At 41.8% G+C, this 16,762-nt stretch overlaps 1 protein-coding gene across 12 annotated transcripts in view; it reads right to left on the bottom strand.

Moving 5' to 3' along the window:
- DPF3 (double PHD fingers 3) overlaps positions 1-16,762 on the bottom strand; it is a 288,571-nt gene that overhangs the window by 111,641 nt on the left and 160,168 nt on the right. For all 12 annotated transcript variants that reach the window (XR_002097710.1, XR_002097709.1, XR_002097708.1 and 9 more), the window contains exons 5-6: positions 14,288-14,383; positions 9,687-9,765 (exon numbers count right to left, since the gene is read on the bottom strand). Coding sequence is in view for 4 of the 12 variants with exons in the window: in XM_019519128.1 (XP_019374673.1) it covers positions 9,687-9,765; positions 14,288-14,383 (175 nt within the window). In the remaining 8 variants the exon portion in view is untranslated. The remainder of the gene's footprint in view (positions 1-9,686; positions 9,766-14,287; positions 14,384-16,762) is intronic.

Raw genomic sequence — 16,762 nt, 5'->3', positions numbered from 1 at the left:
AGTCAAGTCTTAAAAACCTCCAAGGACGGAGATTCCACAACCTCTATGGGTAACCTGTTCCAGTGCTTTACATCCTTCATCATCAGAAAGCTTTTCCTAATATCTAACTTAAACTTCCCTTACTGCAACTTGAGGCTGTTGTTCCTTGTTCTGTCATCTGCCACCACTGAAAACAGTCTAGCTCCATCCTCTTTTGGAACCATCATTCAAGTAGATGAAGGCTGCTACTAAAGCCCCTCTTAGTCTTCTCTTCTCCAAACTAAATAAGCCCTGTTCAGCTCAGCCTGTCCTCATAAGTCATGTTCCTCTGGCCCGTAACTATTTTCACTGCCCTCCACTGGACTCTCTCCAATTTGTCCACATCCTTTCTGTAGAGGGGGGGCCCAAAACTGGATACCGTACTCCAGGTGTGGCCTCACCAGTGCCAAATAGAGAGAAAGAATGAGGTGTAGGAAGAATGGCAGGATGTTCCTCTCTGCATATTCAAGCATGTAGTGAATGGTCCTGTCTGGGCTCTCCATAGGGATGTGTACCTGGTGTGGCAGAAGGTCATTTCTGTTTCTCCCCCAAAACTCTGCTCTGTGACAATTTGGTTAGTATGGGCCCTGCATAGGGTATATACCTTACCCTATCTCTTTAGGTAACCTGAGCTGGATACATTCCTGAGGGAAACCTGCTCCCTCTGCCTACGTGACTGGCATCACATACGTGGGTGAGGGGCTTGGGCTCCCTGGTGGGCTTGAGACTGCCAGTCTGCCCAGCAACCAATGATGCATTTCAAATTGGTTGGCTGACAGCCAACAGGTGCTGGCCTCCATTGGACCAGGTAAATGAGGTCATAAGGGCTATATAAGTTAAGGACTGCCCAGGAGGAGGGGGAAGCAGCCATGAGGAAAACTCAGAAAGAGAGAAGACCTGGACCATCTGAAACTTGCTCTCTCTCTCAAAACTCATGATCAAGGAACTGCCTGCCTCCAGAGGAAATCTCCACCTGCCTCTGGATGATACTTGTGAGTAAGCTACCTGAGATCTAACTAGATATATAGCTTGCAGTAACTCAGATGCATGATCAAAGGCTACCCAGCCACCCCGTTTACTGTATCGGATTTCTCTGATATTGCTCTACCCTGTACCCTATTCCAAATCTACTCCTTGTAACCAATACAGTTCTCCTTTGTACCTAGCGTGGGAGACTGATTGGGAGTGGGCCTAAATTATGCCTTGGGGTCCCCTTGTTTCGACTGACTAAGGAAGACCACTACTTGTGCTTCCAACTGAGGGGAGCATCCCACATTCTTGAAGTGACTCAATTACCCTCAAGGGCTACTAGGCCTGCGTTTCCCAGGGAACATCATGCCAGAATCAAGCCCATCCCTGGGTGATGGCAGCTCTACTCCCAGGCTAGCAGGTGTGCACCAGGAAGGGGGTCGGCCAGACGTGAGGCGCCCCCAAGGAGGCACTTGGAGCCTGGAAGGTGGTCAGGCACAGTGAGGTGGGTGGGTCAGCGCAGGACCACCCCTTACTGGCCTGCCACACCTGGTACCTACCTACTGGGTTAATTTTAGCCAACATGAACATTCTACACTGAGGGAAACCATCTAAGTATCAGTATAAACATGCATATTAACATTTTTGTAAAAATTAATTGCTGGTGGATATAATAGTAGATAGAAAACCTTTGGAGACTGACATCTTCTATGAAAACCCAGAGTAGCTGTAGTACTAGTAAGAAAAACATCACAGCCACACGCTGCTCCTACCATGTTCCTCACCTCTGATCTATGAGGGGCCCCATATGCAGGGGTACAAAAGGTATTAGGTCCTCAAATCTATTTAAACCTTGGATTCTCTACTGAGGCTGCTAAGAATGGGCCAGGAACAATGGTGAGTTGTTTGTTCTGAGTTTCTATTTGAACGTCAAGTTTGTTTAATACAGGCTCTCAAACAGCTTCACAGACCACAGGAACTACCTATCACTCTGTAGAAAAACTGCTGGTTACAGAAGCCCAGGACTTGCTGAAGGAAGAAGAAACCTCTGAGTATTGGAGGGGTTAGACCAAAAGACCAATATTGGAACCAATAGATATCTAAATATTATCCAAATAAAAGAATCTCTGAATTCTAATATCAGTCTATCCTTAACAGAAGAACAGCATTACTCCATCCACCATAGGCACCAACTTTTATTTTTGCTGGGGGTTGAGGAAGGTACCTAAAATGATGGACCCGTGGAAAGTTGTATCCATTTCAGGTGACAGCCCTCTTTTCAAGGGTGGCCAGGGCCCTCAGGCCCCCATACACTTGACTCCTCCGCCATCCACTTCTAATTTGGCTATTTTATTTTTGTTTTTAATTGCTTACTAGCTACACTACTTTAGTCTTCAGTGGACATGTCTACACATGCAAATAATCTGGGAGCAGCTTAAAGTCCTCTAAACTCTCTCAGGCACGTGTTTACACTTGCAGGGATGTGGGAGCAGATTTGCTGCTCCCTGCAGCCCTACACGAGGCCCCTGCAGCAGCCAGGGGGAGGTCTGGGCTCTCCTTGGGTGCTAGCCCAGGGGCTGGCAGGGACCACTGGGCCAGGAGACAGCTGTCTCCTGACGGGGGCTGGGACATTGCTCCTGGGAGCTGCCTGCAGTGTCCCCCTGCCCTGGCAGCAAGTGGCTCCTAGACCCCACTCCATGATCATGTGGCTGGGGTTGGGAGATCCTTATCAGGGCCCTGTGACTGCAGGCCAAGCCTGAGAGATAAGGATCTCCCAGCCCCCACCCACCATTGCGAAGCAGGGGCTGGGAGCTGCCAGGGCAGGGGAACATAGCCCAGCCTGGGCTCTCGTGGCAGAGCCCTCCCCAGCAACAGGCAGCTCCTGGGGGCAGGGAACAATCTCCTGTCCCCTGCTGCCCAGTTAACTGGGAGCAAATGTGCTCCCAGTCAGGCATCTACATGTGCACTACTGCACAGTAAGTAATCAAGAGTAAATTTGCTACCTGTATTTACAGGTAGGAAATTTACCTAGCAATTAGAATAAATTACTGTGCAATAAACATCTGAACTTGTAGATGGTGACGCTTCCTGTGCAGTAATTAACTGTTATCTCCAGTAAAGCATCTTGTGTAGATGCGCCCACTAAAAAGCATGTCACCGGATGATTTAAGCCTTAACCTGCTAACAGTTAAAAAGAAAACAGTGAGGTCATAAGGCAGATTTATAAGGAAGCACATCAAAAAGTAATACTATAAACACTACGTATTCTAATCTGCTGAATGCAATGATGTCCCCTAGAACAGTGCTCCAAGGAGGAATAGTACTACTATAGGATCCATCAATAACAGTTTTGAAAACAAAGATAAATGATGTATCAGGAGACTGGCAAAGAGCAAACAACTGAGCTTGCAGACCTCCTCTAATTCTAGCAAACTTCTTACTGAAATTCAGTTTGTGCAAGCGAAGATGGCAAGATTAGGTCTAATTAAGAAGTGTGGAGAGAGGTCAGGACAACATGGATGAGCATGTTTAATTTCAAAACTTCGTAAGTTATCAGAACAATTAGCAAAGCAGTTACTTTGTAAACACAAATATGATAACACGGTCCCCAAAAATAAGTAACCAGGGCCTGCAAAAAAAAATCATATTAAGAGCAGTATGACAGGGATTTTCAAAGGAAAAGAAATTAGATCCTCATCTCTCACTAGAATTCAGTGGAAGCTTTAACTCCTTAGTCTAGCAAAAGATGCCACTCTAATGGGAAAAATTCACTGGAGAAAGCGAATGCAAAGGATAAGTACTAGGAGTGTGTGAAATGGGCCCTATTCAATTCGGATTCAACCCGAATCGGGGACAGTGATTCGATTCATTGATTCAGAACACTGCTCTCAATTCAATTCAGCCAAATCCTAATCTAAAGATTAGATGCTGATTCGGAGATAGACACAACTTTAAATATTTTTTCTACATACCTCAAGGTACAAGGAGCAGCTCATGAATGCTGTGATGCTGGGGCGGATGGAGTGTCCCACAGGAACGCGTGCTTGGTGGTGAACCCAGAAGTGGACCAGAAGTACTTCCAGTCCACTTCTGGGTCTGCCAGGGAGCACGTGGATGCCCCCTCACACACACCCCCTGACTCGGCAATTGGCCAGGGGGGGACCCTGGGTGCCCTCCCAGACCCAGGAGGCAACAGTTGGCAAGCCAGGGGTCGTGGGGGGGCCCCCCACACATTCTCCAGCAAACCCAGAAGTGGACTGGAAATGCTTCTGGTCCACTTCCGAGTCAGCTGCCAAGCGCGCTGGGGAGCCCCCTGTGCTTCTGTGGGACACTCCATGCGCCCCCAGCATTGCAGCATTCACGAGCCACCTGCTACCTAGAGGTATGTAGAAAAAACATTTAAAGCTGTATCTATGTCCAAATCACCGAATCTTTCTGAATCTCTCTGAATCGATTCAGAGGGTTCCAATTCGATTCAAAGAGATTAAAGGGTCCTCTGATTTGATTCGGATTCATAGATTTGGACACCAAATCAGGCCAAATCTATGCCAAATCAAATCAGGGACTGAAGCTTCACACAGCCCTGATGACTACAGCTTGACATCATAACCTTTGATACTATGCCAGATTGGTAAGAAAAATTAGAAGGCTGCTAACTAGGTCAAACTGTTTATAATGAATCGAATGCTGAGGCTGCAATGAAAAAAATACTAATTTATGTAAATATTAGTAGATCAATGTCAAGTCCAAAATAGTTACTGAAGATCAAATTTTCAAGCGTGTCTTTAGGTACCAAAAGATGCTGATAGGCACCTAGTGGGATTTTCAAAAGCACCTAAGCAGGTTAAAAGCCTGATGTTGAAATCAAAAGTCCCTAATCTGCTTAACCACTTCTGAAAATCCCAGCAGGCGTCAATCTATATCTTTAAGCATCTAAATACTATTGAATGATCCATTCTATATGTAATGCTAGTCTATATTATATCAGTGATCTGGAGGGTGGACTGGACAGTACAGGACTCAAATCTACAGAAGACAGTTTTGGAAGATTAGGGAGCACTTGGAAAAATAATAAAGATTTACATACAGTATACACTTAAATTACAGAAGGTTCAAAATTAATCATAAAATTAACAAGTATGAGATAAATGTGACACAGTACAAATAAGAGAGAATAATGAAGAAACTGGAGATGGAAAGTAGGTAGGGTAGTTAGCACAGAAAAGAAGCAGAAAGTGGCAATGGCTAATATTATTGAATACATATCTATTTGATTGTGGACAAAGGAGAAGCCCATTTAATTGACATGTTTAGAACATGAGACGTATAGTACTGGAAGACACATCCCTGAGCTGACAAATAACATAAGAGAACCATTGCCTCTCTTACTTTCATATGCATTGAAAAGGTATGTTCTATATTGAATGTGGAGTACTAGGAGTTTTGTGGTTAAAACAAGCTAAGTCTTATATGGTCAGCAATTATTCTGCTCTCTTCTGAACTGGTGCAGACTTCAGCTGTGAGCTCTATTTAGTTTTGGGTACCACATTTTTTAAAAGACAAGGTGAAGAGAGTTCAGAGGAAAGCAAGAAGAATGATAAAAGACCTGGAGAAAATGCAGCTGAGAGAAGACGTGATAAATGCCTTCAGAAACAGCAAGGGACAGCATAAAGACGACAAGGGCCAATTATCCTCATTAGTCACCAAGAAGAGAACAAGAACTGGTGGGCTTAGTCTTCAGCAGATAAAATTCAAGTTAAACATTTGAGAAACATGATAACTGAGAGGACAGTTTGGGCAATAGAACAAACTTCTACAGGAGCCTATGTAATCACAGTCACTGGGGATATTCAAAATTGTATAAGTCACTGGTCTACCACAGATACTAGAAAGATTAAAACAATTTTGTCACTGTGAAAAGGATAGACATGAAGGCCATTTGAGACTCCTTTCAACCTCATAGCTTCAATGAAAAAATGATACAATATAAAAATAAACCACATTAATATAGAAAGGTGCATATAAGGCTCCATACTGAGGCTCCATTATCAAGTTCCATGCAACAATTCCATTTCTAGAGGCAGAAAAGGAAAGGCCCCACAGATGGAGACAGAATGGAGGAAAAGAAAGATAATATTTTTTAAAAGCTGCTAGTAAAGGTATTTACAAGTAAGTTACATTTGGATGTGAATGGCAAGCAGCATACAAATGAAGGTAGACAGCGGACAGTTAAGTAACGTGTAAATGATTCAGCATGGATAAAGCACTCTGGCCAGAAGGAAAAACATCTAGATTTTCCCAGGTCAGATGCTAGTGTTGTTTATTGTTTTCAGTTCCAGAATACAAGATGTAGGTTATATATACAGACTGTATCTCTCTATTTTTACATTCATTCATTCATTCATTCATTCATTCATTAACTCTGCCCTTCTTTTACAGCCATGTACTCTGTTGTTTATCTGAAGTTACTGAAGTTATTGGTACAGGAGCTTCCCTGGGTTATGTCCCTAAGGCCCACCCCCAAAACCTCTTTTCAGGCTGAACCAGTTGAAAAATTTCTGATCAAATCATTTTCCATTTTAAAATATTAATTCAATAAAATTGAACAATTTTGTAGGTATTTCTCAATTTCATGAACATTTTCAATATTAAATAAAAAAATGTCATTTCAACTTTATGACTTGGAGTTTTATGTATATGTAATATATCCTATGAAGTCAAAATGAAAAATAATAAAATATTTTTAAAACATCTGACATTTCAGCTTTCCTTGAGAATCTGAAATATCAAAAAACTTTGAAATGTTGGAACGTTCATTTAGTAGGCTGGACATCCCATTTTCAACCACGTGTGGTATCTGGGCCCACCAGATGGCATGTGACTGATTAATTGTCCCTATGTGGACAGGGCTGAGCTCCTTCTCTGTGCTCATCCTGTCACAACAGGAAGGAGAGATAACGGTAGGAATTAAGAGACGAAGAGGTCAATCACGGCTGAAGTAGTAGGTGCTGCTCTCATTGCCAAGGTGCTGACATGCGGACTAGGGACTTCACACTACTATTTACAAGTATCAACACCTGCTGAAGTATATTTTTCCTATAAACATGGCTTTGTAAAAGGGAAAGCAGAGCTGAACAAATGCCTCAAATAATATTTTATTACTATATCATTAAATAAAAAAATTGATTACAGACATATTTCTGCCCTCCCCTGTGGTCATTTTCTATTTAAGCAAACAAATTACTTACTAGAATGCTCCCAGAAAAGGTAAACTTTAAGTAAAAATTAGGGGACCTAAGAAAACCAATGTTTCACTTCATGATGGCAATTATTCATAACAATAATGTGATTCTAGAAGTGAGGCTTATCCAAAAGGAATTGGAAAGAATACTCTGTGATGTGCACGTTCCCCTCCAAAACTGACCAAATTAGCTGTAAATCTGAACCCTGGTTACTGGGAATAAACTTCTCATCCACAATCTCCAAGCTGAGATTTTGTAGAAAATATTTAGCAAATATTCTTGAAGAAGAAATGTGCAAGAGGCAAGGATTTTGAGAGTGATGCATTTTATTGGACCAACTGTCTGGTTGTAGAAAAAGTACACTTAAAAAAATCTTTAACTGTTTGCTGGTGATTCAAGAGCAGAAATTTGGACTGAATTTGTTAAGTAAATTATTCACTACAAATTACTTGTCATGTTTCTAATGAATGCTAAAAAGGAAGGTTAGGACATTACACAAGAAAGATTGTGCTGTACCTAGGACAACCTTTTCTTTTTCTATAGAAAGTTATGTTCCCTATAATAATCTTCTCTCAAATATCTGCCTTGGACAAGAAGGGGTAATTGGGTAAAGTCTTGGTTCCTGGCAACACTTCTTCTGGCTCACCATTCTGAACATACGTGTCTTAAAAATGAAAGACTTTAGCCAAATGAAGTGGGAAGATTTATTTTTCAAAACCAAACAGGATATTTGTGCTACAAAATGTAAACCAAGGCAAAATTACATCAATGCAACAACATACCATAACTTTAGCTTCAGCTCAGATTTCTGCTGCCTGCTTTGATCTCCAAGATGTTTCAAATAATATCTGCAAATCACCTCTATGTGTGACAGTCAGGTACACAGGCAACTCAATAGCTGAGCAAGATCATTCCACAGGTGAAAGTAAAATGGACAGAAAGTGTCACAATATGTTCAAAATGTCCCTAGTCCCGAAGTGCTCTGGAGCATGGGAACATGTCCAAAAAAAGAGATGCGGGCAACCTCTCAAACATCACCACTGAAAGGTTCAGGCTTTCCAAAAGAAAATAAGGCACTGCAGTTCTCAACAAGCCTTAGAAGGGGCATTTTCAATCCCCTAATGTACAAAGAAAAGTCCTTAAATATAAACAGGCAGAGGTTTCTCCTCTCCTCACACACTACCAAGCTCACCCTCATTTTGTGATCTAGTTATACTCCCCTTCAAGTAAACTTGAAAGTATTCTTGAAAGGCTTACCCTACCCAATTACTTGCACAAAGAAGGCCATTGGTCCCTATAGCTTTGCTTTGAAAGGAAGATGCCTATAATGCCTATCACAGTATTATACAAGGATTACCCAACTATTCCCTGAAAGAATGTGGCCAGACCATAAGGAATCCACTTTTCATGTAACATCCATGTTCCAGATTTCTTCATTTTTTTAAAAACGTTAGATAATATGAAGATTGCTAGTATTATTGGCCTTTTGGTGAACTGGAAGGGAGACAGAGGAGTGGATGTGTCAGCCCAAACCCACCAAAACATTTTTGAAGCTAAGAACAGCAGTGGCTCTTCATTTCTCCTCCCTCTGTTAACTTTGGGTAGTTAGCATTTTCTATGAAAGGAGGCACTAGATGACAAAAATTCCTATCTATCCTAGACACTGGATTGGGTATTTCTCAGAAAGGCTGGATTTTGGCCCATCGTGTCACTTACTGAAAGAGATATATTGCAGTGAAAAAACAACTGAAATGAAGAAAAATGCCAATAGTTGGATCCTAGTTGTGAAAAGGATTCATATTGCATCAACTCTTGGTGTCCTTCCTCCCTGCCAGACTGGTGCCATGGCTTAGTTTGGGTAATGCCTTACTGCACCTCTGGTCCCATTAGTAAGCTAATACTCCAGCTGAATAAGAATGACAGAATGGGGGACTCAGATTTTCCTGAGTCCTTATTGAGGCTCGTTTCCCTTTGAAATCAAGAAGAGTTCTGCCTATGGGCTGAGAGCAAGGACTTTTGAGATTTAGCCCAGTAAAATTTACTAAAAGAAAGGAAATAACCAAAAATTAAGTAAGAGATACAACAAGGGTGAAGTACCTTTGTCGGAGGTTTTTGAGTTATGCTTTTGTTTGTAACTATCTGAAACAGAGAAAATAATAGAGGGTGAATCTTACATGGAAGATAAAGAGAGACATTAGGCAGAGAAGCCGCAAAGAAAGAGACTGAGAGAGAGAGCGAGCCATAAGAGATGAGCTGTGATGGTGCCAAGGGAGGTGGAATCTTGCTGAGGATTTCATTTTCTTTCCTTCATGCAAAACACCGAGAGCAACAGGAGGTGGCAGACATGCAAGTCAGACAGCAGCAGAACACTTTGCTGGATAGAAGGGGAAGCCTTGTTTGCATTTGAGCTGTTTGGACCAGGCTGAAAGCAGAGTTGGAGGTCTGGGTACTACTTACTGTCACAAACATATGGTTTGTCATGGTCATCCTGGGAGGCAGCATCATTCCTTCTTCTTCCACCTCCAGATCCGCGAGCCTGCAGTGAGAACAAGAATGTTAAATGTTGTTCCAGTGCCCTCTCACAGCCTTCAGCTTCCCCCTCTGACAGCTATATAAGCAAAACTAAATGAGTTCCTGGAGTTGCACAATGGATGAATTTGGCCTTTCATCTTCTAAGGCACATTGTATATTTTTGGAACTTTCAATGCAGCAGAAAATCCATAGAACAAAAATCCCTAGTTGATTAGCAGTGGAACTCTATCAATTCCTTGGCTACTGTTCGTGCATAGTTAGTCAAGGTACCATCTCATACTCACAGGTGAACAAATAGGAGGGCATAAGGCTATTTGAGCAATATTAGGCCCAAACACAGACCTAAAATATTGTATTTCTAAAGTACATGTGATGTTGGTAAAGGTGCTGAGGGCCAGAGCTCAGATTATCCACAGGACAATGTGACTCACAGATGTCTCTCAAAGCCGACTTGAACTTCACAGGAGTAAAGATGGAGTTCAGTGTCAATGCCATTCAGTCCTAAGCCTCCTCCACTGAGGATGCCATGGGGGAACAATTACTGTCATTTATAATGACAGGGGTTATAACATGGGCATTGGAAACAGAGCACAACCCTGAAACTATTTCACATAGGCTAATGGCACCCTTCAGAGGGCAATAACTTTAGGCCTAATCTGCATTTGAGCTGGTACTTTACAGGCAGAAATCCACCTTTCCTAAATGCTACCTTCTACTAATACTCCAAGCTATTAAGTTCCCATACAAAGTCAACTAAACCAGTTAATTTCATTGTTTCTATGAAGTTTGGGCTCCTCCTCTCCTTCCGAGAGCTTCATGCCTTATATCCCTATGCTTTTTGCGTGTGAGAATAATAAACTGAAGCAGCTTTAGCAGGTAAAGACAACTTGGAGATTTAGAGAATATTAATGACCCAAATATTAAAGGATGGTATAAACTAACACTCAACACATACTGTATATACACAGGACAGCACTGTAACAAACTGAGGTGCTTATCTCCATAAGTTTGAAGAGAAGGCCAAGAGGACCGTTTTAAACTGATACATTGTTAGGAATCTCTGAAAAGAGGGTCTTATAAAAACTGCACAAGTTAAAGAAAACCTCTTCCCAATGGACGGGAACAAATTGGGAACAAACCCAATAAAGTCTATTCATGACTTTGGATGGAGTGTGATATCCATCCATATAATGGTTCTGAAGGAAGGAGGCATCTAGTTGACTTTGCCTGGATGCCATAGATACTGTCAAGTCACAGGGCATGACCACAGCATGATCTTCTCAGGTGAGCCGAATAGAAGTAAAATTAAATACAATTGTAGAAGTTATTTTACAGAATCCATGTTTACAGAAACTCAATAATTCTGTATCAAATGTGCTTAGTTTACAAATAGCAACTGCCAGCTCTGCAAACTCACCCCAGGCTCTGAGAGCAAACCTGCATTCCTTCCATTTACTCAGCACAGTAAAAGGTCCCACCAGTCAAATTCAGCCCTCTTTAGCACCTAGGCTCTTCAGCAGATTTGGGCAGGTGTAACTAATGTGGCCCTGATAAACAATTGTATCGATGTATTAGAATCCAGACCCCTTCCCAACCTATCTGCATTGGTTCTGCAGAGGGATGAAAAAGCTGTAACATCTTACTTTTGTCACTAGTCAGCAGGTCTGACTCTGAATATACACAGGGAGCAGATCTGTTGAGTAAGAAAGTGCTATTTTTACATAGTCACTTTTCAGACTAGAATAGTAATTTAAGATCTGTTGCTGAGTTTCACTAATCTACAGCCAGCTGCTTCCCTTCAAACCATCCTTTACAGAAATGCAAGGGTACAGCATTCATGCTATGGTTGCATGCCATATACACTGTTTCATGAACTGAACACAGACAGGGATATTTTCAAATTAAATTTATTGCTTTCATGGGGACTTGGGCTCCTAAATCCCTTTGTGACTCATAACATCCTCTAGTTTTCTCTTGAAGAGCACATGGACCTCACATGTGCAGCCACATTACTGCATTACAAGCTTCACATTCTAGCTCCTTCCCCATTTTCTCCATCCAACAAAGACTGTAAAAACCTCTCTCTGTAAACCCATCTCCTTGGCCTTCAGCATTGGACCTCATGCTCCTGCTATGTCAGGGCTAGCCTTAGGGAGCCAGCAAACTAAGCAGTCACCCCAGAGGCACAGACAGAGTGCCACGTGCTTGCCATCAGGGCTTCAGTCTGTTGAATTCAGTCATTCACGAATGACTTCATACTCCTGCAGGGATGCAGCAAAAGGACTCCGAGACTTGATATACAAAGCCTGGAAGCCTCTCTCAGCAGCCTTGAAGCAGCCAAATGGAGACAGAGAGAACAGCCAAAAGGACAGATATAGGGTCTCAGGATAAAAATAAAAGAATGCTGGAGGAAAAGCAAGGAGCACAATTTGGAATGGCCAGAGCGATAATTATGCTGCGTGAATTCTGTGCCCATGACTTGAGCCCTTCCTGATCGTTCTCTGAATCCCCACAGGCCCAGCTCCTCCGAATCTTGTTTCCTTTTGTAGGTCCTCCACCTGTCAGTCTCCCCTCCTCTAACAATTCCACAAACAAAGCCTTCTAGGTAACAGAAGTACAATCCCTTCTCAGGTTCAGATTTCAAGTGTCCTCAATTTCAAATCCTTTGTGGTTCCTAAGTTGTATCAGACCCTCATCAGGAACAGGCTTAAAAGGGAGCAAAGCATAAGCTCTCAGCTGCTATAAATCAGATAGCAATGGAAGGGACACCAGTCTACACCAGCTGAGGATCCATCTTTAGATTTACAATGCCACCTACGCTTTGTGCCAACATTCTTACTACATCCAATTTTTATGAAAGTTTAACAGCATTTGGAACTCTTTTACCCTCTACAGTCTCATAAGAAATCAAAGTTACTAGCAGAGATAATATTAGTAGCAGGGAAAGGGCAGAGATTTTACTGGGACCACCATTAGCACAGGGTTCTAGTCTAAAAAGTAAGATATAAGTTTATGCTTCAAGGTGAATGTGATACATGATGCTCCTAACCCCCCACAGGTTCTTTTATTTTGAATGGCAGAGATAAAGTGATAGAATTATTCTGTGATACCTTCCAGGATAGGGAAGTACACTATTGCATGTAACAATAACCTCAGCGCATTATTTGTATGGGTCAGAGATGTATGAAATGGATGCCAGAGAATAAAATTCTCTTTCCAGATTGGTATACCTTTTGCGTTACCCTTTTTGTCCTTCATACACCCTGACAGGCATGTTCAAATCCTGTGGCAGCAAGTGTATTAGGAAAGGGTTGTAAGAACTGGAGTGTTCAGTATGTCTGCATGTATTGATCTATCTCCTAGTTTTGCTTATGAGTTCACATAACTTCCTGAAATGTATACTTTCTAAAATATTCTAAGTTTGGGAATCTGACTGAGGGGGCATTTACAAGAAAACTTAAAAAAAAGATTGACTAGAATTGGCTCCACTGGTTTTGAGAAATATACTTTTCTCTGTTAGAGGAAAATTTGCCTTGGTTTCTTATCCAGGAGGCTTAGCACCCAAATTAACATGAACAGAAAGATGAAATAATAGAACAATAACGAAACAGAGGGGGAGGGAGGTGTGGATGCACAGAAACACTCTAAAACTATTCAATGTGTTTTCAGGCAGCTTTAAAATTTCTTCTATCCTATTTATTTACCCCAAAATGTAGTCATCTTCAGCTGCACTCCTACAATCTCATATTTTCAGACACAGCAATTACCCCCAACTTCCCCTGAAGCTCCATGACAGATGCAAATGCTTGGCACTTCTGAGAATCACATTCAATTTTTATTTGGATGCCTGCCTAACTTTAGGAACCTACTTCTGAAAATGTTGGCCCCAAGCTTTTAAATGTTGGCCTGGTTACTTAGCTGACTTTGTGCTGAAATTGTGAGGGGACAGGACCAAAGAAGGTTGCTGTTGCTTGAGGATGAAACCATACCATTCTTGAAGTCAATGGGAGTTTTGCCATTGACTTCAAAGGGGCTAAGATTTCATGCCCAGAACACTACTACGACCTTTCAGTTCTGACTCCAGCTTCAAAGATTGTAACGAAATGTATTTATATAAGCTTCACTGTTACCTTTGCTGATTTTTGTTTTGGATGTTGGAACTGTAAGCAAAGTTTGCATTTCTTTTTTTAATTGTGAATGTTGTTGCAAGGTAAGGGACTGTAACAACAGAATATCATCATCACTGATAGTCAATTTTACTTCAGAAATAAAAATATATCAATAAAATACATTCAGTCCCCATTTTCAGTCTCACAACAATCTCATTTCTTAGTTAATAGGCAAAACAAACTGAGAATATGAAAAAACAAGACTGTATGATTCTACAGTTTACCACATGGTTATCATCTTCACTTATCCATGCATCTACACTGTGATTATGAAGATGATGAACAGAAACCAGCTGAGGATGTGAGAAAAGAGCTTTGTTCCCCACCTTCCCTCTCCCCCACAGGGATTCAACCTACCCTTCCTCTGGCTCTGTTCTTTCGTTTTGGAATATCTTCTTCCAAATCTTCTTCCTCATTTACTTCATCTGCATTTTCATCATTTTCCAGAACCCTCTATATTTAAATGACAAAGACTTATGTTTAAAAGCAAAAGCAAATGTTCACTGAAAGATACACAAGATCATTTATTATTATTTACAACCGAGACTGAGATGGTACTCAAAATGCACTCTCCACTCACGGGGAGGGACACAGCCCTGCCACAAGGAAGATGCAGTTTTAAAAGGTGAAGATGGACAAAAAATGGATACAATAGACAAGCTGATGGTCAAACCATTGCCAGAATTACACTTATGCTAATTCTTTAATGCCAGTTCCTCCCAACCAGCACCCACAGAAATGTGATGTCCTTCCTTGCCTGCCCTTGGTTCCCCACAAAGGTGGTTTCTAAGAAAGACCAGGCTGGCAGCAAAAACAGCAAAAGTCAAGCTGTGACAGTGCAGGCATTGTTTTGTTCTGTTTTGTTTTTACAATTTACACTTCCCTCCTCTGATGAAAACTTAGAAACCAGAAACATTTCCTTTTGTGGCACTTCAGAATTTTTCTCCACTTAGTGAAGCATTAGTCTCCTGCGTGTCTAACAGGTCTCAGGGTACCCATACCATAGGTGTCCATATAGTTCTAGAAATAGGGTATCCTGCAGCTCCCATTGAAGGTAATGGGAATAGTAGTTGCTCACTGACTGTGCCTGGGGTTTGCTAGATTTTTTTTCCTGTTTTTCTGAATTCTGTTCTTGGGGAAAGATGTCTGGTTTGCTAGCACTTGAAGCAATCACAAAGCAGACAGTACAGGCAGTGGTACTGCAAACCTTCCTACAGCAATGACAAGGAGCAAACTCCTAAAGAAGTGACAGGATAATTCATTCTTCATAACTCACAAAATGCTTGGTATCTCTGCAAGCAAGGCTGCTGGCCTATGCCAATCATAATGTGAGTGCCTGTTCTCTAGGAGCTATTCTGAAAACACTAAGTCATCTAAAACAGGCCACTCTTCAGATGGCAACATTAAGTCATGAAATTAATTCAAAGAGTCAGAGGTGACAGACAGCCTTTAAAATCTGTTATCTAATTCTGATCTATTCAGTTCTCCTGTATATTTTTAGTTAACAGATGCTAGAAAACCAGCAGAGGGAGAATAGGAGCACATCACATTAGTGTTGCCTCTGGTGTACCTTAAGACTTGACTGCTAGGGTGGAAAACAATATAACAGATTTTACTAGAAAAAGGTTTAGAATCAGAAGAACCATCCACACACCCCATTATTAGAATCTAATCACTTATATTATGGGGCATAAACACTGGCCAGGGTCCTTTTAAACAGGTTAAATAATTTTCAAAGTTTAGTAGGGGGTCAAATTAATTTGTGGGTTTCTGTATTTATATTGCATTGTTTTTAAACCCTAAGACTGCATCCAGACAAGCACGGCTATGAGGTATGTGGCACTGCAGGCACATCTGCAGTGTCACATACTGCACGCTCTGTTGTTCTCAACGCTGCAAGGAGAAAAAAAGTGGAGTGGCGCATGCAGTGGCAGCATGCGCAGCCTGAAGCCAGAGCCTGGCAGCTGGCCAGAGCCACACTCCACTGCCAACCAGGTTCCATGTGGCAGGTTTGCTGCTGCTGCAGCCGCAGGAGACCCTCAGGACCTCAGGTAAGGCTGCTGGGGTCAGCCTAGTGCTGGTCCCAGCCTCCCCTACCCCACTCAGGGTAACTTGCTGTGCACCAGAGCACGCAGGGCAAAGGCATTCCCCAGGGACAACCAGCAGCAGCATGAGATGCTCTGCCGCTAGTTGTCCCCCGAGAACCAAATGTCTTCACACATATGGACGTGGCCTAAGAGGCCATTTATGGGGTCAAACTACTTTGATAGCTGATCTTCTCATAGAGTTTTAGTTACCAGAAGGTGGAAAAATTAAGTGACTTCTGCTTTCATGTATATAAAATGTTCCCTCATAATTTACCAAAGTGCATACATTTGTCAGGGAAAATACATTCTTTATTAAACTAGGGGAGTTTAAACTGGGAGAGAAATGCTATGTAGATTTTTTTTTTCAAATTACTTAAAGATTTTTTTTTTTTTTTTTGCAGAGCATTTCATTTCCAAAACAGACTGAAATGCTGACATCCCCAGAGTGGAAGGCATCAGTCATTCTGTTCCAGTACTTTACCAGTAGTGCTGTATTTACTTAAATCCAAGAAGACTGAATTTAAGATGACCCCCCCAGTTAGATTCTAGACATAGAAAAGTATATATAGTAAATTATAGTAGTTATAATTTTCCATGTATAGTATCTAATTATTGGAGGAGCATCTTAAAATTCATGTCCCGCCCCTCAACTGCTGTGGTGGGAAAAGCAACAGCAGGGAAGCAAGTGGCAGCAAAAGCTGTGGCAGGAAGCAGACAGCCCCACGCACCTGCCCCTGCTTCCCCC

This window comes from Gavialis gangeticus, unplaced genomic scaffold, assembly GCF_001723915.1.
Source record: "Gavialis gangeticus isolate Ggan-Ray unplaced genomic scaffold, GavGan_comp1, whole genome shotgun sequence".
Taxonomy (NCBI): Eukaryota; Metazoa; Chordata; order Crocodylia; family Gavialidae; genus Gavialis; species Gavialis gangeticus.
Note: the sequence above shows the minus strand (reverse complement) of the source record. Positions and strands in the feature narration are given on the sequence as shown.